Source organism: Argiope bruennichi, chromosome 3, assembly GCF_947563725.1.
Source record: "Argiope bruennichi chromosome 3, qqArgBrue1.1, whole genome shotgun sequence".
In the NCBI taxonomy this organism is placed as follows: Eukaryota; Metazoa; Arthropoda; class Arachnida; order Araneae; family Araneidae; genus Argiope; species Argiope bruennichi.
This window is the reverse complement of record NC_079153.1, coordinates 68,047,169-68,071,092: the sequence shown is the minus strand read 5'-3', so window position 1 is coordinate 68,071,092 and position 23,924 is coordinate 68,047,169. Positions and strand designations below refer to the sequence as shown.

The window sequence follows — 23,924 nt, the reverse complement described above, 5'->3', positions numbered from 1 at the left end:
AGAGCAATTAAATACTTGCGCATAAATATCGATTTTCTATGAAACCAGTCCCTCAAATAGATTTTAAAGGTCCAACCTTTCTCAGTTTTGTCAGAATTATTTCAAGGTGTGGTTACACGCCATTTGTAGATCTGGTAAGAAACCGTGGGACACAGATTAGCGATAAATCATTTGCTATGACCAGAAAGAATGAATATTTGATAGAGCTAGGCGACATTCTTACTTTATTTAATGTCTTTTCTAGCATTATTGTGAAAAAAAGAATCGAATAACTCTATATCACTTCTTTATAAATCAATTTATATGTATGAAATTTATTTATAAATTTATTAATGTTATAATTTTAGAGTCAAAAATGCGGTGATATATTTTTTTTGAGTAATTAAAACGTTAAGGATTATTCATTAGGCAAAATGAAAATGTTATTAAACTGAACATTCTTTTTAAAGAAGTATTTGTCGTGTTAGTGAGGCTGAGATACTGATGCAGTGACCAGTTTCTCTGTTGCACACTTTTATCAGTATTTCATTTTTTTCTTCCTTATAACGGATTCTTTTGTTTTCAATTTTTATTTAAACAATTTTTTTCTCAGAACATTTCTTTTTAAATTCCGAGTGCAAATAATTGGTTTTCTTAATGAGATTTTCTGTAGATCTTTTCGTACTTGCAGAGATTTAAAACAATCAAGTATAATATACAGTGTAAAATATTTCTTTTTGTAATATTTGCAGTGAAAAAGAAATTTATGAAATTTAAAAACATTTTGCTATGCTCAAAGACAGAGGTTTGGAAGAAATTATAGTAAATAAGAGAATATTTACAACAGACTTTATACTTTTATGCAATAATAGTTAATAAATAATAATAACGGATAAATAATAATAAAAACACAGATAAAAAATTAAATAAAAACACAATTCAATAGAAAGTTTAAAACCAAAGATGTATGATGGAAAAATAAATACACGCATAAATAATTGTTGTTCTCCAAATGATTACAACTGTGCATTTCGACTTTATTTTTCTATGTCGGTACACTATAAATTTGAAGCTCACAGAAGTATACATGAGAAAAGAATATGAATCATTGTCTCATGTACACTTGTATGCAATTTTCGTATTCTAAAAGAAATATAATCCTTCAAAATAGGACTAAAGTTCCAAATATATTTTGCATGCTTTATACAAAGATATTGTTTAATAACTTAAAAACTGAATAAATTTAGAATTTGTGAAAAATCATCTTTTTTATATTAAAATTAATAAATATGTGTTAATATGTCTTCAAAATAAAAAAAAATGGTTAGAATTCTTAAAATAAATGTATTAAATATTTTTACATAAAATACATCGTTATAAAATAATTAAAATATACTTCGAATGATATGCTTAAAGTTGACAAAAGAAATCGATTCATAATCAATGAATAGCTGCTGTTACTGTTATTCCCAATTGTATTCTAAAAATTTGTAAACACTTTTTCCAGATTGTATATTATTTTAAAATTTCCTTCTTAAATTCCCTTTTATAGTATTTCGTATAATCGTCCTTACATATAAAATGCCTTTCCTGGATGAAAATTTATTCAGTATTGAATTTATATAACAGTTTCAAGAAAATAACGTAGAATTTCAACCAAGATCTTTCGTATACTATGTAATGACTGACTAAGTTTTGAATATTAGATTAGAATTATCGATTCTAAATTAAGGATAAGCGTAACAATTAATTATAAAGATAAATATAAGTTGGACTTGCTTAACTATCATAAGTATATGCACTCTTTTGAGAAATGAAATAATATTCCTTATAGCAAATGCAATGTACCGTTTAATCAGAAGTTTAAATAAATTTGTTGTAATTCAGAATGAAAACAAAATAAATAAAATATTCAGAAAATTTCAGATATTTTATTGCCATTATAAAAGATTGCTATTCTTCTCTCTAAAGATATCTTCATGAAAATAAAAATGAACACTAGAAAAATATTTATAAAAAATATGAATAAAACATCACCTTAATCCAACTTCTTGGAAGAAGTTCTGGAAGAACTATAAAAACATTTTTATTTCCCGAAACTAAATACTTGAAGCAAGAAATATCAATATTTTTTCTTCTAAAAAGTTTATCAGAAGAGGCAGAATCAGAAATTTATTTAATAGCCTCTCTAAAATAGAATTGGTACGCATAACTGTAACAATATTCGTTCCTTAAAACTGACTAATAATTGTGCAATAATATTTTAGAATCTATAATTCTATGATATATAAGACTTTCGCTTAAATGAGCATCAAAAAAAAAAAAAAAACTGCATAAAACGTTTGTGGAAAGAAGAATTGTACTTTTTCCCGATTCTTGTACGTTTCAGATACTCGCTGGGAATGAAAGTTATTTTTTCAGTCATTTTTTTCTATGAAAGTTGAGAAAAAAAAAGACGTTGCATAGATAGTTTCTCCACTTACTTCTTCCCGACGAATCTGCCTCAAGCTGTGCCTGGATGATGTTCAAGCTGGGACAGATAATGGCTGGAAGTGTTCTTGCACGAAGAAGCGGAGGTTTTTTCTTGCTGACTGGTTTTTCGAGATGACTTCGCCTGCAAAAAGCCAGAAACTGAATAAGTCAGGCAAATTCTGATTGTTTATCTAACAGAGCATATCTAAATTTAACTTTTGAGTTACCAGTAAATGCTTTGTAAAATATTTGAAAACAAACTAATTAATATTATTTTAAATAATTTATAATTTTAATAAAAAAAAATTAAATGTTGATTATTAAATTAATAATTATAATATTAAAATAAAATTTATAATTATTAATTGTAGAGGGACGAGATCATATATTACTTTATTATGAGGCTGATGAAAATAATAGACGAGTTTTCAGGAACAGTTATTTAATTATTTTCTAAGTTCCACATTTCATGAAACAAAACAAACACAACATGAAAATACCGGGCAGTCACTTAGAATTAAATCTAATAATGACCCCTGAGAAGGATCATGGGAAATATACATTTATGTCAATAAGATAACACCATCTGATGTAGTATCAAGAGAGTTAATAGGAGTATGTAACCGCTATATACTATATTAAATATCTCGAAAGATTAAATATTTTTTAAAAAAAACTATTTTCTTTAAATCTCTGAAGTACTTAAAAACACATTTAATATTTTACTTGTATCTATTTCATTATTGATTTGAAATTTCCTTGTTACTTGACATATTATTAAGAGATAATTATCAAAAAATTCTCTATTCATTTATTTATTGATTCGTCAGAATCTTAAATCCCCCCCCCATATCTATAAAATATAAGATATCAAATAAAGAAAGGGCCCTAAAAGGTTTTAAATTTCGTTTGATGCAATTAAGAATGTGGTGGAATGAAGATCATTTTGATTTGTGCTGCGGAAGCACCAAGACGTATGTTTTCAAGAACATTAATGATCACATTTCACCCAAACAAACTCAAAACAGGAAATACAAGACAAGACACTAATGCGCGCCCCTTCACAGAACAGCATTTTATCTCATTATAATTACAGTAGTAATGCACCATGGGATGCGTACTTAATCAGGCATCGCTATCTATTATCCAAAAGAGAAGATAGAGTAATGCAACTGCTACAAGAATAAAAAATATATGCTCATCAGAAGGAAAAAAATGAAGTTAAACAGCGCTTTGTCTGTGAAGTGTTTATAATCAAAGAACAAATATTTTTATATTTATATTATTTCGCCTTATTTATAAATATGATGATACATAATAAAATCTATGCATAATGACAAAATATAAATACATTATACAGGGTGTTTATAAAGTCCCGGACCCATTTTGATGTTTAATAACTCGTAAAATAATAAAGATATAAACAAACTTATGGCATTTATTGATGGAATAACTCATATATTTTTCTTTTCAGGTTTGAATATTTTTACTTTTGTAAATATCGTCTGTACGTGTGGTTAATTTCAGATAATTTCATTTTCCAGTCTAAATATCTGTACTTTTCTAAATATTGTCTGATTATTAATTGCATTTTTCTCTCTTTTGTTTTTGGCAACTATTGCAATGTTATGTTTACTTTTGATGTGTTTGTTCTATGTAGTACTTTTGTATGTGATGTTTTATTCTAGCGGATATTAAGGAGAATGCATACACCACAAGAGAAAGCACAGATTTTATGGTGGTTCATAGAGAAGTATCGAAGATAAGAAACGTTCCAGACGTCCTTGCACAAGTGATTTTGATGTTGAGCGTGTCAGAGAGACATTTTTACACAATCCTAGAATATCTGTGATATCAGCGGCAACAGAATTGGATATCCCAATTTCGACGGTGTACAAGGTTATTAAGAAAAAATTAAGACTGCATGCATACAAAGTTCAAATTGTTCAAGTTTTGGAACCGAACGATAGGCCTAGGAGGATGGCCTTTGCAACAGATATGCTAAGGAGGATAGAAGATGCTGCTGATTTTCTGAAGAGCATAATGTTCTCCGATGAAGCATCCTTTCATGTTTCTGGCATTGTTAATCGCCATAATGTGCGCAAATGGCTCTGTGGATGCCGACATGCTTGTCGCTACCTGGCGTGAAATTGACTATCGACTTGATATTCTCCGTGCGACGAAGGGGGCACACGTGGAAGTTCATTGACAAGGGTCATGAAACTTTTTGAGTCTATTTAACCATTTATGTTATTAATTTAAATCTATCTTTATTATTTTATGAGTTATTAAACATCAAAATGGGTCCGGGACTTTATAAACACCCTGTATATATATATAGATTTAAGAATCGCATAATGATAAACTTAACTGTTAAACTTGCTTAATTGCAAATATTAAGCAAGTTTAACAGCAATGACGAAGACTGATTTGAAGAATAATTCTTCCATTATAAACAATTTAAATATGTTGTCAAAAGCAAAATGCATATGCATATTTAAAATAAATAACGAAGATTAAAAGAATATCTGATAATAAATTTGAATTTATTATGAACAATCTTTTAAATCTTTTGTGTAAAAAAATTAATATCATAACTTATGTAATGTATCTTTAGTGATACATATACTGTTAAAACTTTATTTGCATCCTTAAAGTCCAAGGTTTTTCCGCCCGATGTTGCTGTACGCTACGCATGGCTTTTGTTTATACTGAGTCAGTCTCTATCTGTATAATGTGATGTCTAGTTGTGTTGCTTTTGCTTTTGTGCACTTTGTACCTGTGTAAATGTGCTAGCTGCTTCGATAAAAAAAAATTTTTAAAAAATGTGGAAATCCACTTGTTGCCTCCAATTCATTTCCGACAGCTAAGAACTTTTTGAATGATGTACTTGCTAATTGAAATATGAATGCGGATTTGAAATGAAGTCTAATCATGTACCATAATTTGAGGCAGCTTGGCATAATAAAGTATTCTGTTGGTGAAATTAAATGTGGATAGTAAAACGTTTTGTCGTTCAATCATTAACACTGAGAGTTTTATAATAAAATCAACTTCTATAAACGTGGCATTTTCGGCGAAGATTGTTTTGTATCATCAAATAAAAGAGGAATAAATAGCGACTAAATCAGGATAATATAAAGCAGTTACATTTTCGGTTGATTGGGTTATCTTTAATGCCAAATATACTGAAATGCGAAGAAAAAATGAAGTTTGATACGGTTTTTCCTAAAAGTTAAACCGTGAAATATTTTAAAATTTATATTAATTGTTTAACACCCTAAAAAATCAATAGTTTAGGCGAATAATGTATTATATTTTGCTATTTATTCTTTGATAGTATCGAAGAAATTATTATTATACTTGGAAAAAAATTCCTCTAAATTGGTAGCTAAAAATTTATTTATTTAGATTTTTTTTATTATAGTTGCTGTCCATCATTTCAGAAAGAGCATCATTAAGAATTTTCTACAATTCATCAATAATACTTTTATCAGAAATGTCTTCATCAAAAATGCCAATATAAAGAAGACACTATTTGTGCAAATAAAAAAAAATAATGTCACATTATTAATGGATCAGAAATTTCGATAAATATTGGATTATTACATAACAAATCTGAAGTCCGATACGGAATAATGAAAGCAAGTTAAATGAATGCAAGAAGAATGCCTGCAGAATAAAAGGTTATCAAATGTTACTGTTTCTTTAAAAAAAGTAATTAGCAAAGTAATTGGGTTGTATTATTTTTTGAATGACTCACATTCATTTGCTCGCTATTAGAAACATTTTTTAAAGATAGAAATATTGATTTGTTTTGATTTATTGGCAAAGTTATTGAAGAATACTTGCATAGCCTAATTAAAATATATTAATCTTTATCACTATATCTACTAACAACAAAATGTGTTTGTTTTGGTGACCTACAGCAGAGAATAAAAATTTAGGTTATGCATCAAAACGAGCAGAAAAACTGTGACTTGTGACTTTTAAAAAGCAATTTCGTAAACTTCCTCCAATTTTCTTTTAAAAAAAAGAAGAAACTTCACATAATGTTTTTATTAACTCAAGTTTCAATGTTGGCTGTTATTTATTTGCTTTTTCTCTACCAAAAATGTAATCTGTATTTACCGAACAAGCGGGATAGCTTGAAAAATAAAAACCCCAATGCATGACTCTGTTTTTCAATGATTCATATCGCAAAAAAGTGAAATGGTGAAACATGGGACCCTCTAGGCCTATATATTATTTTTGGCGGCGTAAAATAAAGATGAGGGCAGAAAAAGATGAATAAAAGATGAAAGTTCCAGTAGGATTTCAGGAAATTTTCTTTGCTTTCGACGATAGAAAGTTCAGGATGTAAAGTGGATTTTTCCTACTTGGTGAAAACTTCGATCAAACATTCAAATTAAAAAAAAAAAAAAAAAGATATGTGTAGCAACTGATTTTGTTATTTGCAGAATACTATTTTGTGTATATATGATTTTTTTTTTCATTGATTTAAGGATTGATTTTGCATTGAATTAATTTATTATAATACGATTAGACAATAACCAGTAAAATTCATTTAGCAAAAAGTCTTCTTGAAAAGATTATAAATTGGATGATGTTTTAATATTTTTAGACGAAAAAAAATTAGAATTTATTATTAACTGTACTAGAATTGTTTGGCTGATTTTTGGAGTTTTGGACAAAATTATATTCCTACATAAACGGCAGTATTTTTTTTATTGTAAAATTTTGTTTTTTCGGAGAAAATATTTAGATACGAATCGCATACTGATTAGTATGAATATTTTTCAATCTTACCTACATATAAACTGATCATTTAAATGAAAAAATCATAAATTCACTTATTTTAACATGTTATTCGAAACAATTTACTATATCACAATATTTATTTTACAATTTACCTATCATCATTTATATGTTTGAACTTACACTCAATCGTATCCTTGTGAAATCGAGCCTTAACATAATGCAAGTACCACAAAAATTTACGAGAGGGCTCTATATAGCAATGGAAGAATGAGAGCGGGAGGAAAAGACTCTAATACTTATATATATATATATATATTGTAAATTCGCGTTTTCTCAGGAAAATCATCTATGTAGAAAAACTTAAAAAGCAAAAACTTATCTAAATATAGAATTTGATCCAAACAGTTAAAGCCGTTTCCGATATGACACAAAATAAATTTATATATATACAAGAAATGATTGTTTAAAGTTTAGTGACATCGAAACTAATGGAGATATTAAAATATGTTGAAAATATATATACTTCCTTGTAAAAAAGTCTGAAAACGGAGTGCATACTTGTTCAATATGAAAGAAAATCTAATATTCGCAGAGTGAAAAATTAAATATCATCGTATGCTTTCTAATAATGCACTTGTTTGTTATTAACAGCATCCAATAGCTAACAATAATTATGTAAGAACCTATTAACATGCCATCTTCAGCAATTTTTCAGTCATTAAATGTTGGGATAAGGTTTAAATATCAACTCCAGAACACTGAATGTATATTTTGAAAACTTCTTTTGCTATAGAGTGGAAACAATATTTTACAGAAAACTACTACATTTATGGTCTTAAAATCACATACCGAATGTAATAATGTTAAATCATTGCATTTTTGAGTCATCTTGTTTTCATACTTTTGAAAGTCCGGCCCTTTTGGTGGTCAGATATTTCAGGTATTTGTTTCCGCATTTGATATTGACTGAAACTTTAGAGAAATATGCCACTTTTTATCAAATAATTCTTTTTATTTTTGCTCGTCATATTAAATTTCATTTGAACTATAGTATAGGCAGATTTCCTCCAAATAAATTTCATTGAAAATTTGTTAAAAATCTAAAAATTTGGTGCTTTGTAATTCCAGATTTGAATTGTCTAGTTATTGTGTTACAAACAAACATAATACTAAACACAATTTCTTTTTACCAGTCATAATTTCTGATGATTACAATGCTTTCTCTTTATACAATTCACATACGTAAGTAAAAAGATATTAAATGTAAGTAAATAAGCCAAATAGATTTTTTAAAAAATGTTTGGTTGGGGTGTCTGATCGTTCAAGATTTGACGTAAGAATAAAAATAGTGACCATATTGAGATTTAAAAGCAAAACATTCGATAAGTATAACACGTAAAACAAATTAAGGATCTCTTGTCCAAATGATATACTTGTGATTGAAGTAAGTATATTCCATGTAGTGATAATGGTATTTCACTCTGACTTTTTGCACAAGATTAAAAATTAAGAAATCATTGGTAAGTTTAATAGAATATAATTTAATGAGAAACTGCAGATTTCATTTCTTACTAATTAGTAGAAAAGCTATAAACTACAGATATTTTATTATCACACTAAACAATAATCAAGGCAGAAAAGCTGTTACAGATTTTGTTAGAAAATCGGCAGTTTCAGCTCTAGGAATGGCCACGTAACTTGGAATCTTATGGAAATTGACAATGAATACCTTTTCTTTACCCATGCCCCACGTTGGACGCCACTGTAGAGGGACGAGAGTCTAAGTTTCACATTTCACAAGCCAAAACAAACACGAACACGGAAATGCACGACACTCACTTAGAATACAATCTAATAATAACCCCCAAGAAGTATCATAGGAAATATACGGTTATGTTAATGAGGTAACGCCATCTATTGTATCAAAAGAGAAGGTAGTAGAGTTCAGTAACCTCTACTCATTGGAATAGCATAGATTGAGATTTATCTTAAATTATAAGAGTCAAAAAGTATTTATTTATAATTAATCTTTTTTTTCTTCTAATTTTTAGTTATTGTTTCTTATCTGACAATTGTTTCGGAAAAAAGACGCATATAGTGATATCAAAACGTAATTTCAATATTATCTTATCAGATATAAAATAAATTCAAAGAGAGAAAAAATGTGTGACTCAGATAGCCATAAGTCGTCTAAGATTGCATAAGTTGGAAATATTGGGATTTGCAACCTCAAATAATGTATTCATTAAATGAAAGGATGGCCTACATGTATTCTTACTACCATAGTAATCTAGTTAAAAATTAAATAACAAAGAATTTAAATTGAAGCTCAAAATACTTTATTGATTTTTTTATATAAATGGGAATTTACCCATAAAAAATTTTGCATTAAAGTAATCATTTTTTAGAAGAAGAAGGTCGATTCCCTTTCATCTGATTCCTTTATTTAGCTTTATTAAGAATTTATTTTTCAAATTTAAAAATAAACTTTGGTCACATTATCGTGAATTAATCATTATAATCTCTGCATTGTGATAAAGGTCAATTAATTTCTACTTTTACTAACAAAGGAATCTAAAATTAGATTCTAAAATTTTTCATGGAATTTATTAAATCCTTCAATTAATCTCTTTCATTAAAAAAATATCAACGTGACACTAGATAAATTTTAAATAATTATCCCTTTTTGAATTAATACATTTCAAAAGCATTGTGCTCTCTTATTTCATATGAGAAACAATCTTACAATTTGGAAAAAAACTTTTAAACAACTTTAATTACTTCAAGTAACGACATTTGGAATTTTCATTGTCCGCATACCGCCCAAAAGATTATAGAAACAGCGTTTAATAACTCCTAAAATGAATGAAAAGAAAGTTAATTTAAAATTAGATTTCTTTCTTTTATAAAAATACAACTCTCTAGATAGAAATAAAAATAATCTGTTTCTATCCCACTAAATGTCCCAAAATATTTTTATTTTAACCTAATTAAGAATACCACCTCTGCGTTCACAATTCACTTAATCATTCTTAAAAGAATTGTGACACTTTAATAAGTCCAGGGAAACAAAAGGCAGGTCCCAAAATTCTAATCATTTGCAAAATTTTATTTTGCAAGCTTACAGGGGGTTCCATCACGTGACGTCAAATTTGTTTCCATAGCAACAGTACTGTTGGTACACGTATCATCCTGTTAGAGACCACCGCTGCCTACCCTAATCTTGTTTATTCGTCATTATTAGATCCAAGCTACATTGGCACGGTTTTAAAAGTTTTAAGTCAATGATTAAATAAATTATTTGCTTAATTTAGGGGCAGAAACACCTGTTTCGGATATAAAATGAAGAATAAATCCTCTTTAATCCTAATTGAAGTAAATGTAGCATCGTTCCCATGGACGTAGCTTAATTTTAAAGTTATTACTTGGAATATAAATATATAGATCAATTTATAAGTAGCGTCTCCAATCTATTCGGATGAAGTGTATTATAATTTTCGATTAGGAAGGGATGAAAGAATTTATGGCAGATTTTCTTGAAAATAGCCTGGACTAAAAGACATCAAATCATATTTGTGTGTGTGGAAAACATTTTATTGCTCTAAATCACATGAAACCTGAAGAACAAATAATTTAAACCATGCTCCGATAATTTATTAAACGAAATAATAATAGTAAGAAAAATAAATAATAATAATAAAATTTAGAAGAGAAAAATAAATGTTTTCTTAACATACCCATTATTAGAAATCACAGAGAGAGAGATCGGGTTAACGAAGAGGCGAAGCTGTTGCTAAATAAAATTATAAACTTCAAAAAAAATTTGATCGAACAATGAGTTTTGTTCGATGATGCAACCTTTTGCAAGAATATTATGTTCCTGAAATATCGACTTGGTTGAAGTTCTGGTATAACAAAATTTATTATGTATCATATTAACGTTTGTTCAGAAATGGAATAGGTTTTAACACAAGCAGAAGTCATATCTTCCAAAAAAAAAAAAAAAAAAAAAGCAAATCCCGATTTTTTTAAAGCCCCTTTCTGTAGAACTTCCCATTCATATCTAAATCTTTTACTGATTAGCCTAATGCTGTTGCTAGGAGAGAAGGTATTTCATTTGAAATTTTTCAGATTCTATACAGTGCAGAGTATCATACAGTAGAGTCTATCTGATTTTAATATTTGAATTGTGGTAAAATCAGCCTATAAATTAAGAGATTGGTTCAATTTCGAGATTAAAAAATTACTTTTTGGCCTGGCTTCCAACAAAAAGCCAGTAAAAATTCTATTTCCATTATACAAAATTCTCTTGTTTGCTTTGGTGTAGTCAGATTGGGTGGTTGATGTTGATAGTAACTATGTTGCTTGTGACTGTGGAAACATGAATGCAACCAGGAATTTTGATGAGAAAGAGTTTCCAGCATCATGGGGAAGTTGCACTTGCGGATTCTGACAGAGAAGAAACCCTTCATCCCATCTGTTGCAACTCCATTTATTTATACTTGAACTTTCCCTGATCACGCACGTGGCTTCAAACTATGACGTAAGGATTATAGCGATGTCATGTGCGCCGGTCGCGGATTGGTTCTTAATTACATCACAAAATGGTGTCATATGTAGAATTATAGTATAAATGTACCCCTCTCTTTAAAGCTGTGCGTCTTTTTTATGTATGTCTCTGTGCTGTGCTGTTAATAAAGATGTTTGTTCCAATAACCGTCGTAAAGATTTCTTTGCAGAACCTGAGTTTGTAAAACCATCCTTAATTGGCATTGTTTCGGCTAGAAACGGACTAATCTATTTTATGTTTACTGAAATCAAGATTCATATATCACCAATCCAGATGCCCTTAAAGCATATTTTAACTTAAAAAAAGATTTTTAAAATAAAATTCTCTTATTCTACTCCTATGAGAAATTCTTGGTTGTTTTCAGAATTTTAATAATTTCATAGAAATCGAATTCTCTTTGTCTTCATAAGATATTTTCATGTTTTCTTTCTGAAAACGTTGGATATAATTTAAAAGAAAAATAGAAATATAAAAACGTTGGTAGAAAGATAAGATGTATATAATATATTTCCGAAGAGAATGTATTTAAGCTTTAAACCAAAATTCACTTTTCTCATGAGTCAATAAGTTTCAGATGTTCAACAGAAAGAAAAATACATAAAATTTCATATTTCAGAGCAAAGCAGCAGAAATCCTTTTTCCTTTCAAAAGATTCTAATAAATCTTTTAACAATTCACTTTGCTTTCAACAGTATTCAAATCAATCAATGGAAAATCCCTTTGTCCAAACAATCTGTAACAAACTCAGCATTTCAATATCAGTATGACAGAGCATGTAAATTACTTGGACCATTTTAGAAGAAGCATATTGTATGAGCTTTTTGACATCTTTTTAGATCCAATCAGTCAAAGAAAGGGAAATAATCGAAAAGGGTATTGAAAAGATATAAAATCGGTTATGTGAAAGCCTCTTACTTTCTTAAAGTAATTCAAAAGGAAATATTAAAAGATTTAACAGAATGACTTCTTGCGAGATTGATATTACTGTTTGATCTCAGTTTTGCTGTAACAAATATAGTTGATTTAATTTTAATGCTACCAATCTTTATGGGATATTGTTCGAGAAACACAATAATTTAATACAGGATATAAAATATCAAACCATATATAAATATTTGGTAAACAATCAGAAAGGATTCAGAATTTCGATAGTAATGTAATATAGCAATGAAATTCCTTGGATCATTTTAGAGGGGGGGAAAACGAATTGGTGCTTTGTCCTTATATCTCTTTATATCCAATTAGTTAAACCAATAGGAAGAAATCATAAATATTGAAAGGATATGAAATCGTTTATTTTAAGTCTAGTTATTTACACAGTGAGATTTAAAATGAAAATAGCGAAAACAATTTACACGATTTTATTTAAACACCATTGCCACTTTTTTACAGTTTTTGTTACTATATTAACAACTTTATTACAATATTCCAACAAATTGCCATTAATTAATCATTATTTATTATGCAAATAACAAAATACAATTAGAAATATTAATTTATGTATAATTATATTGATTTAGGAGCAGATGAATGAGTGTTGATATCGTTGAAGCTAAATCTCTCTTTATTTGTATTCGCGGTTGTTAGTTTTATTCCAGAATTTTCAATTGCAGTTACAGCCGTATTAAAATTTTATTTTCAAGGAATCTTATTCATACTAATCCGTAGTATCTTGTAACTTTTCCCGTACATCCGCACACGATATAGTTCCATATACTCAATGCCAACAACTTTAATCTCTCTACCTTCTAACTGATCTCTCTCAAAATTGATGCAAATCTTTCCAATTTTAAATTGTTTTCATCTCCATTTCTTGACAAAGAAGAGACATTGACAGATCCCCCATCCACACGTCTTTTTTCTTAAGTGATGGGGGGAGGTGATTTTGGGCTCGCTTGGCGTTTCACTTTATTCCTTTATAGAAAATACCCAATCGTCTATCTGGACTTCTTCCAATTTCTACTGAACATTTAGACTCAATATGTAAAGAATATCAACGTTTTTGTGGATATTTTTAGCATTACACTTCATCTAGAAAATTACGGGTCGTTTTCTTTAATGTATTATCTTAATTATACGTCGAATGCAAGCGCAGTATGATGACACTTGTTTATCGCGAAGCAAGATATACGAATGGATGGAGCTCTTCAAACAGAAAATAGTTTCTTTATGCAACAACGAAAAATCGGCAAACCATTGATGTCAACCACTGAGGATAATTTGAAAGTCCTTAAGGGTATGTTGATGGAAAAACAGACTAATCAAAGTAGACAAAATCGCCATTATCGCCCAAAATTGGGTCCCGAAAGAATTATGCTGAATCACCCATCATACATTCCAGACTTGGCTCCAAGCGATTTTGAAACGTTTGGGCCATTCGTAAATTCTTAACCAATGAACAAGTTATTGATGTAGCGAAAATTGGTTACAATTGAAACAAATGAAAAACTTTTTTTTTCCTGCGGAATAAAAAACAACTTGTGAAAGCTTGGAAAAAGTTCGTTGAAGTCCAAGGTGGTTATATAGAAAAATAATGTAGGTCTCACTTTTCTATCATTAGAATAAATGTACCTTTTCTCAAATGTCCCTTTACTTTTTGATCCACCATCGTATAAATATGTAGGCATATATATTCAGAATCTCTTCATAGCCAATCAACAATTGACCCAAGATTCAACAGTGGATAACTATGCTCGGTTTGGGAAACATTGATATACAAAGATTGAATTTCCATCACTACACATATAGATATTAAAGACTACCTACCGGGTTCTGAAAAAAGTTACAGTAATATAAGGGTGTTCAAATGAAAAGGTACGAAACGACACTGCGGATATAAATGAAGACTTTAGTCAAAGTATATATCATAGGCCTGAGAACAACGATACCATTGAATAACGGGCCGAAGGATTCCTTGTTACCAGAATTCCTGTGGCAGTGACGAGACCCAGTCTTTCACAGCGTCTCGCCGTTTGAGTTGAAGCGCTTCCATTTCAGACGTTTTTTCAGGGGACCAAACACATTAAAATCGCAGGGTGACATGCCCGAGCTGCTCCCACTTGAACTTGACCAGTTCCGTGTATGTGAACCTGGAGACACATGGACGCGCATTATCATGAAGCAGAACAACACCCTCTGTGAATAGCCCCGGTCTTTCTTTCTTGATGGACCTGCGTAGTCTTTGGAGTTCTCACAGTACACATCGGAGTTAATGGTTCTTCTGTCTTCGAGGGATTCAGCATTATTAGTCAATTGGACAGCGCTCTTTATAAGAGCCTCTGCTCTCTCCTGTGCATGCTCCGATCTACGCCAGAGACACCAATCGCATTCCTAGATGTCTCGCTACGTTCTCCCATAGCGGCATAGGCAAATATATTAACGGTTACTTTGTTACGACGTTTCGTACCTTTTCATTTGAACACCCCTTGTATGTTAATAAATTAGAACTTTTATTTTCTTTCACCCAAACATTAAGGTTTTACCTGGTTGCATAGAATTTAAGCAGCAAATTCAATTTCGAATTCAAGGAACTATACATTAAGGCAACCTTTCTATTATTGATTTCCCTTTCATTACGTTATAAAGAAAACATAAAAATTATGGAAAAAACTTTCATTTACCGCATTTCGTTTCCATTAGGCTAACAAAGAAAATCAATACCATAAACACAGTAGGAAGATGGCTTCTTCTGTCTTTGTATACAAAAAGGTAAAAAAAAAAGCATAATTCTTCAAAATAAAGTTTCTTTGATCAATGATCAAAGATACTTTTCCAGTTCTCCAGGCTAAATAAATAATGAGTACTTTGTCGGATGGGTTTATCGACCAGCGTTCTTCATCAAGTACACTGAAAAGCGAGATAGTTACATGTTTTGAAATCTCACAGAATGCTGAAGCAGGATAATGATCACTTGTTCAATATATTGAAGGATAATAATAGCTTTCAAAAGGGCTAATTAATGTAGGCGAATCAATAATTGAATTTCTCGTAAATAGTCAACTGAATTAATGAATAGCTCACTAAAATGTTTGTCATGTTGAAACAAAAATAATTAGATCGTATTGACATTTTGGGAAAAAAGGGATTAACGCTTTTAAAACATTACAATATTTTTTCCCGTAATTTTGAAAATTATTACAATTTTAGAGACTTATTTTTATATGATTGTACATGACTAACTGTATATTCAGAATATTTTTTAAAAATAGAGTCATTTCTTTAGACACACAGATTTCAATCAATTCATCAATTTCTATTTCATTTGAAAGTTCATGGCCCTTAAATGATCCATCAATGATTGCCTGACCTCCCCCATTCCCCTTTTCTTGTGAGAAATCCTCGAATATAACTTCACTGTACATTCAACAATTGAAAACCGTAAAAAGAACTTAATTTGTTAACAATATTTGAAAACCGTCTAAGGAACGTAGTTTGCTTATTATTATTTCACATTAAAGTTCATGATCCCTAAATAAATCATCTCTAATCGTCTGTATACACATACCTCCCAATTTTTGAGAGAAATATTTAAAAAAAATCCTATTTTACTGCATATTCTCTATGAGAAAAAAAAAAAAAACGTAGAAGAATCTCTTAGCCTTAAACATTGCTCGGAATCCTCAATTGAAAAGCTGATGATGCTTAGAGATCTTATCAGTAGTCCTTTGTACCCCCCCCCCTTCGCCTCATATTTTGTTGAGATATCGCAAATAAAACTTCAATTCAACTCTTGCCTCAACAATTTGGTTAATATCGCAACTTTTATTGTCTTAACTAACCAATCAAAATGATTCTTGTTTAATGTCTAAGTATATTTTAAAACAGAGCTTGAACTTGGTGACCATGAGCATATAAAATCTGTTTGATATTATTAATGAAGTCTACTAATATCGTGGGGGAACAATTAACAATCAAAAACATCCAATCGCTGCATATGTTATAAACAACTAGGCAATTTAAATTTTGTTTGTCGTTAATTCTGCAAATATGGAAAGAATCATTGTTAAGGCCTCTTAGCCTGATACTAGATTTTTGAAACTGGGATCTGAATTTTGCTTTACAGAGGCCTAGTTCTTACAAAATCTTCATGCTTAAATAACTAACTAAGGAAGATACCGCTTCAGGTATCATCCTCATTCTCTGACCATGGTTTTTTGACTAATTGTAAAGTCGGTTACTAATAAGTGATGGGATCACGATATGTTCAATTTAAAAAATAAAATAATCGTGTTAAATAAATACTGTATAAAGGTTATCAGCATTTAATTAATTGGATCATATAATTGCTATTCATTGTTTTTTCCTAATGATATTTCTCAATTTTGAATATTAATAGATAGATGCTTAGATTAAATTTTCATGTTGTATTCGTGATACACTTAAGCACGCGCGCATTTATAAATCATAATTCCGTTTTATCACATTTTCATTCAGTTGTGTGAGAATCATAAATTGCGTGCCCTCGGGGATCCTAATCAGTTTTTGGCGTGACATAAAATTTTAGAATTCATGTTGAAACACCTCAGAATGACCACTGCAGAAAAAGGTGTGGAATCAAGATGACAGTAAAATAAAATAGAATTTCCTAAATATGCATATGAATTTGCTTTGAACAAATTCATGGTTCGTCTTTACTGCACAGCTTTCTTTAATCAAATTGCAATGGCACTTTTAACAATTGCTAAAATTAAAAGAATTATTGATTTTTACAAAGTTACTTTTTCAATGTTTGATACCAATTCTAAAAATAAAAGCGATTGTATGTATGTGGGTAAGTGCCAGTCTAATAAATCGGCATACCAAAGGGTTTGGTTGAAGATACAAGACTAATCAATCGATACGTTTGTTGTTGCGGTATATAATATACCGTTCTTCAAAACAAGTAGCAACATTTGGTAGAAACTTTGCAAGGATAGATTTGCTTTGCAAGGATAGATTTTTTTATGTATTTTAAAAAGAATTTTAATAATTCAAACACTGAGCAAAATTATCTGTGTTTATCCAAAATTCCTCCGACAATAACAAAACGCAAATGGGAATTTTTCAGTATTTCAAAATAAAAAAAGTAATATGTTCACTGTTACAAATTTAATTGTCCAGTTTTTTTAAATGATTTTGACGATTCCTGATAAATATAATATACAACAATATTTTTCATTACTTGAAAGAAATTAATACACATTTCTTTTTTTATATAGTTTTTCAATCATATACTTTTCTTTCAATATTAAAGGTTAAGGAACGATAATTTGATCTGCTCATTTATATCTTTAAAATTTCATTAAGAAATTGTTTGCTTGTTCTAGATTTCATTATTATCAATTTTTTTTTTTTGGGGGGGGGGAGTCTAAAAGTATTGCTTTTATTAAAATTTTAATGGATAGTAAAAACATGCAAGGGTAGAGAACAAATTCAATTTATTATCAAAAAATATATCCAAACATAATTACTTTTTGTTATAAGTGTCTAGAAAATTCAGGCATTTTTCATGTCGATGAACCATATTTCTTATCTTCTTTTCATAAAACGTTGCAGTAAATGATGTGTGATAGGCTTTAAGCTCCACTGACGTTCTTATTTAGCTCCTTTTTTATTTTTTTAAGAAAAGAATATCAAATAGAAATTCTTAACTTTCACTCTCCAAAGTCGAAATTTCAGCATTCAGAATTCTGATCATTGTCTGGGATTTCGGTAGCGGTCGTTTTTTTTTTTTCGAAACATTTAAACAACTCGTTGAACAAGATATCTTGAGACAGATTTCCGTCATTGCCCATCTCTCTTCATCGAGAATGTGGTTTAGAGCCGAATTATTTACATATCTTTCCTGAGAAGACCAAAGCTTCAAATGAACTTTAAAAGCATCACTTCACATTATTGGCGGAAAAGAAGAAACCCCCGATATGACAATTGACGATGACGTTCGAATCTTCATAAGGACTTTTCATAAAAAGTAACCCTGTTTGTGCATAACTTTTGGTAAAAAAATTCCTTTTGTTCTCTAATCCTGCCTTTCTTCTATCATCTATCGGTGCTTGAAAAAAAAATGCTGATGTATAAAAAGCTCTCAAGCAATGAATCTATAAACACTATTTTTTGGGAATTTTTCACTTTTTTTTGATGATGAAAATCCGCTTAGATGTAACAAAAGTGATAAACTGTTCATTTAATATTAATTTTTCAACATTTTTGAAAGAGAATGTTCTTTATAAGATTTGAAAATGTAGAACAATATATTTTAAGAACAATATCTTTTCTCTTTTGTTCAATTTCTTCTGTTAGTTCACACTCTTCCTATATATATTTATATATCTTGTTCAAATTTTCAATCTTTAATAAAATACTTTTTATTCAACCACTTAAGTTCAAATACATTTTTTTAAAACTTGTAGTGGATGACACTTGCTGTTAATGCAGTTTTTATCAAATATTAATTAATTAATTAAATTTGTCCAATAATTTCTATTTGGTCGCCAAAGTCGCCAAATCCGTCGTTATGTTTCAAATGGTCGCCAAACTCTGAATCAATTAAAATGATGAATTCAATTAAAAATATTTTGCCACTTAATATTGTAATTCTGTCATATGCATATACATATTTATATTAATTGTAATTATTTATTAAAAATAATTTTTTTAAATAATTATAATTCTTTTTTTTTTAAATATAATTTTTGTAAGCCTAATGACCTAAGTAAGAATTGACTTAAAAAGTCTTTATATATATATATTACTTGTTTGTTTCAAGAATACTTAGAAGCATTTTCGGCGATCCTGTTTCTTTAAACGACGCTGAATGTTTTGAAAATGTTGCCGATATCGATTTGAAATATTTGCTATATATGTCCCACTGTTACTCCAGGCAAAAGTAACTCATAGCATATCTCAAATTTTAGTAGCTTAATAAATATAATATCGTAAAAATATCTCAAATAAAAAAATGTTTTCAATAGTTATATTTTCAAAATTGATTCCTTACATAATTAAATTATATTATTATTACTCATTTTATTACTCATTATTAATTACTCATTTTTAGGTTCTTTTTAATAGCCTGCAATATTCTGATTTCAACGTTTTCTCTTAAATTAACATTTAATTAATCCTCGAAAATCTTTCTATCTTCTTTTTTATTCAGGTGCCTGACACTGTGGCATGTTTCAGATAGCAATTCAATAACTTAAAGTAAGATGATAACGATCTTCGGTGTTTTTCTCCTTGTTCCAATATTTATCAAAACAATTTACCTAGTATATTAGAAAGTACCCGATAGGCTGAATGATTACGATTTCTTTATCAGTATGTTTAAATAAAGTTAAAAAAACAACCCTTCAATGTAATGGAATACTGCATCGTTACATTAAGATATTATTATTACATTTTTGATATCAACAACTTATTCGGTGTAAGGAATAAGGGAGTTATAGTTTTTCGCATGAATATCTACAGGTGGACGTTAAAATTATATGAATACCTACATATTTATGCGATAGAGATGTCATTATTTCCCTCCATAAACAGAGTAGACATAAGCCAATAAAATGACACTTCCCAATGATTATTTGAATTTTCAAAATAGTTTATTGAAGAAACCAAAAATATCAAATTATACATAGATATTTAAATAAAAATAAAGACATAAGTTTATAAGTAATAAATTTAAGCAATCAAAGTATAGTATATATTGCAGATTTTTTTTTTTTGATAAAACAAACAATAATGATGTATTTGCAGTAACTTTTAAACAATATAGTTGCAGAACATTTGCAGAAATTAACTAGAATAATTTTTTTATCATATTGCAAATAATTATTCAAATTCTTATTAAACTCTATTTTATTGTAATCACTGAATATATACAGGTGGTTATGAAAATAATGGAAACACCTTAGATTTATAAAGAATCTTTTATTAGTAAGGTATAGGACCGCCTTTGGCATGTAGTGCAACTTGGATTCGCCTAAGAAGCGATTCATACATATGTTGAATAGTGTTTAGAAGAATATTATATCATTCTTCCTGGAGATATTGTGAACTTTCTGAGAGAGATATCAGTGGTGGGTATCGATTCCGTATTGTAATATAATTTTAATTCGATTACGTATGATGCATGAAAACGTTGATTAAAGGATAAAACATCCAATTTCATTGAGTATCTCTGCATACATGTTATATTACAACATTGGTTACATTTTGAATAATAGGTTTTTTTCATACATTCTTTATAATTATTGATTTCAATATTTTTGTCGTAGAAATCTCAACATTTATCTGTCCTATCAATGACATTGACATTTGTCTGATGGGATTTTCTTTTTCAGAATTCATCTCCCTACAAATTCGATAATGGGTATGGAAAATTTGATTTCATTGCGTTCATTATTTTTATCAGCAGATGTCACTTAATATTATTTTATGACCATCATCTATATAGGGTGTCCTCAAAAATTAAAATAAGCGTTTCTTTTCTTAAATAAGATAATTATACATGTACTTCTTATAACTACATTTTATTAAATAAGGTAGCAAATTTTATTCAAATACTTTGTAGAAGTTCATAGTAAAAAGTTGCAAAAATTAAATTTTAATATACCCTCTAAGTGAAAAAGGATCGTAATGTAAAATGTTTCATGTACACTCATATGAAAGCACATAAACATTAATGCTTATAAGTGTATAACTGGCTGGGATATTACAAGATGAACTGATGGTTTTTTTACTTCTTTTTTTTATTTAAATTTTACTTTGAATTTTTTAAAGGCAATACATATAGGTTAATAAGAAAGCAAAATTGAAAAAATAATAATACATTTATTAACTCTTACTAAATTTTATAATAGTCGAATAGTATATTTATTGAAATATTTTCAGAACTTGTTCAAAATGAACACCTTCGACATCTTCACAAGCAAGATTTTTCGAACTATACTTGCATATGTACAACCCATTTCATATCTTGTAACATTAAGATAGGCTTCTTCAATTCGGCGGTAGTGAAATGCCATATATACAAGACGCGGATTATAAACAGAATGAATCAAGCAATTCAATAATAGCTGAATAAGTTGATCACCATTCAATGTACTGTTGTGCAAAATAAAAAAAATATCCATTCAGCAAGTTAGAAGGCGAAGGTAAATTCCTCTACATCTGAATAACTATCTGGCAACATAAATTGTTAATGATCAAAAATATCCAAATTAGGGCGTGAAAATTAATTCTCAGCCACTAACTTCTAAGATATTGCAGTTATCGAAAAACTTTAAATACAAAAGTTGTTCATCTTAATGAGGCCAAATATGGTTAATCGAACTTATTTTCTTATTTTCAGTATTAAGACAGCCGTAGCGAATTGAAAATTCCACCCCCTCCTCCCATCATTTCCACCCTCTTTGAACTACACGGGTCATTTACGAAATCGTCCGAGATTTTTACATTTCTAACAAGCCAGTTAAAATCCAAACAAAATAAACTAAATTATTCCAGTTATCCAGCTAACAAGATAACATGGGCAAAGCTTTATACTCATATACATATTCAAAGAACCATTATCAATGAAGAATTGAAGAAAATTTCCATACAGTCCTGTCAGAAGAAGCATTGCAATATATAGTCTTCCAATAGGAATCTACCTAAAAATTCCGAAAATGTTGCATTATACATTAAAAGAAAATGGTCCCAAATAATAAACCTTTTATACTAAGAATTTACTTTCATGGCTCTAAAATGATCGTTCAGAGAATTGATGCATCCATTTCGATTAAAGCGACATTCGTCTGTCCAAATTACATTTCTCAGAATAGAAGGATATTTTATTCCATCTGAAGTTGGGACCCATTACAAAACTCTAGAAGTCTTTGTGATCTTATAACTATTCAAAGAATACACAAATTCTATATGGATATCAGTTATAATGTTAAAGTATTCTCTGAACTATCATTTTGGAATATTGACTATTCGTGCTCTAGCATGATGTAATTTGAGGAATAACCCAAAATGTCAATTTCTGAATTATGTGTATGATGCTTCATTTACCTCATCCTATGTAAGTAAGGATCCAGTAGTTTGTGATCATTAAACTGTTTTGTAAATACAATTCCTAGAAGGATGCCTGGAATTCGAAAAACGACATTTTGTTTTCTTCTAAAACTAAACTAGTATTATAATGATGATGCATTTCAAAGCATTTTTCATTACAAAATAAACATTTTAAAATTTCTTCGTTATTCCTAAAAATAAGGCATTTTTTTAGAAAGTTTAATATTATGCATACAATTGTGAGCAAATATTTTTATTTTCTTGTTCGGTATTCTATATTTCTCTGAGATATTTGAAATGTTTTTGGTTTCAATTCCTTTTTTAAAAAATAAAAAATGCAACTATTGATCAATAAAAATTAACAAAAGAAAGTGGTATTACCAATTTTTATTCAAGTCATGATTATTGAATGATGTACTAGAAGGATATTTGGATGATGTTCTAGAATGATTAGTGGAGGATGTACTAGAAATTTTAGTGTACGATGTACTAGAATAATTAATGGATGGTGTAACAAATATTTGCTTATAACGGTTCATCTGTCTTGAATGAGATACTACTTAAATGTGATATAAGCTCCTTTAATTTAAAATTAAACTCATATCCACAAATTTGTAAAGAGAAATGTGAAACATTATATATCCATGAAAGAATATGATAGCGGGATTTATAGAAATTGGCATTTTTACAAACAGGGCATTGTATAAAATTTTTTTTTAACTTTTATTTTTATTTTTTAATTCCACAAAAGCTGAAATGTTTTCATACAACTGTGTACATTATTTATTGAAACTTTTGTGGTTGTAAGTTTATGTCTGATTACAAGATTTAAAAAGAGAAACGACTGTTTCAATTTTTTAGGGGAGGCACCCAGCATTGAAGATAATAAAATAAATACAAAGATTGTATTCTTAGAACGACGATTCATGAATTGTATGATATAAAATTAAATCTTTTTCAAACAAAAGTAAAAACATTTGTTTGAAACAACCAATGATATATATTTTGAAAGGAATATTAAAACCCAGCCTTTTTGTTTTTATGGATATATATTGAGTTTCGGTAATCAGCTGTGTTCCTACGGAGATAAAGGCATTAAAATATGTAT

At 29.0% G+C, this 23,924-nt stretch overlaps 1 protein-coding gene across 1 annotated transcript in view; it reads right to left on the bottom strand.

The window, feature by feature from the left end:
- Positions 1-23,924, bottom strand: part of LOC129962867 (ankyrin repeat and fibronectin type-III domain-containing protein 1-like) — a 509,915-nt gene that overhangs the window by 117,182 nt on the left and 368,809 nt on the right. Inside the window, exon 2 of the mRNA XM_056076867.1 lies at positions 2,463-2,593. Coding sequence (XP_055932842.1) covers positions 2,463-2,593 — 131 coding nt within the window. The remainder of the gene's footprint in view (positions 1-2,462; positions 2,594-23,924) is intronic.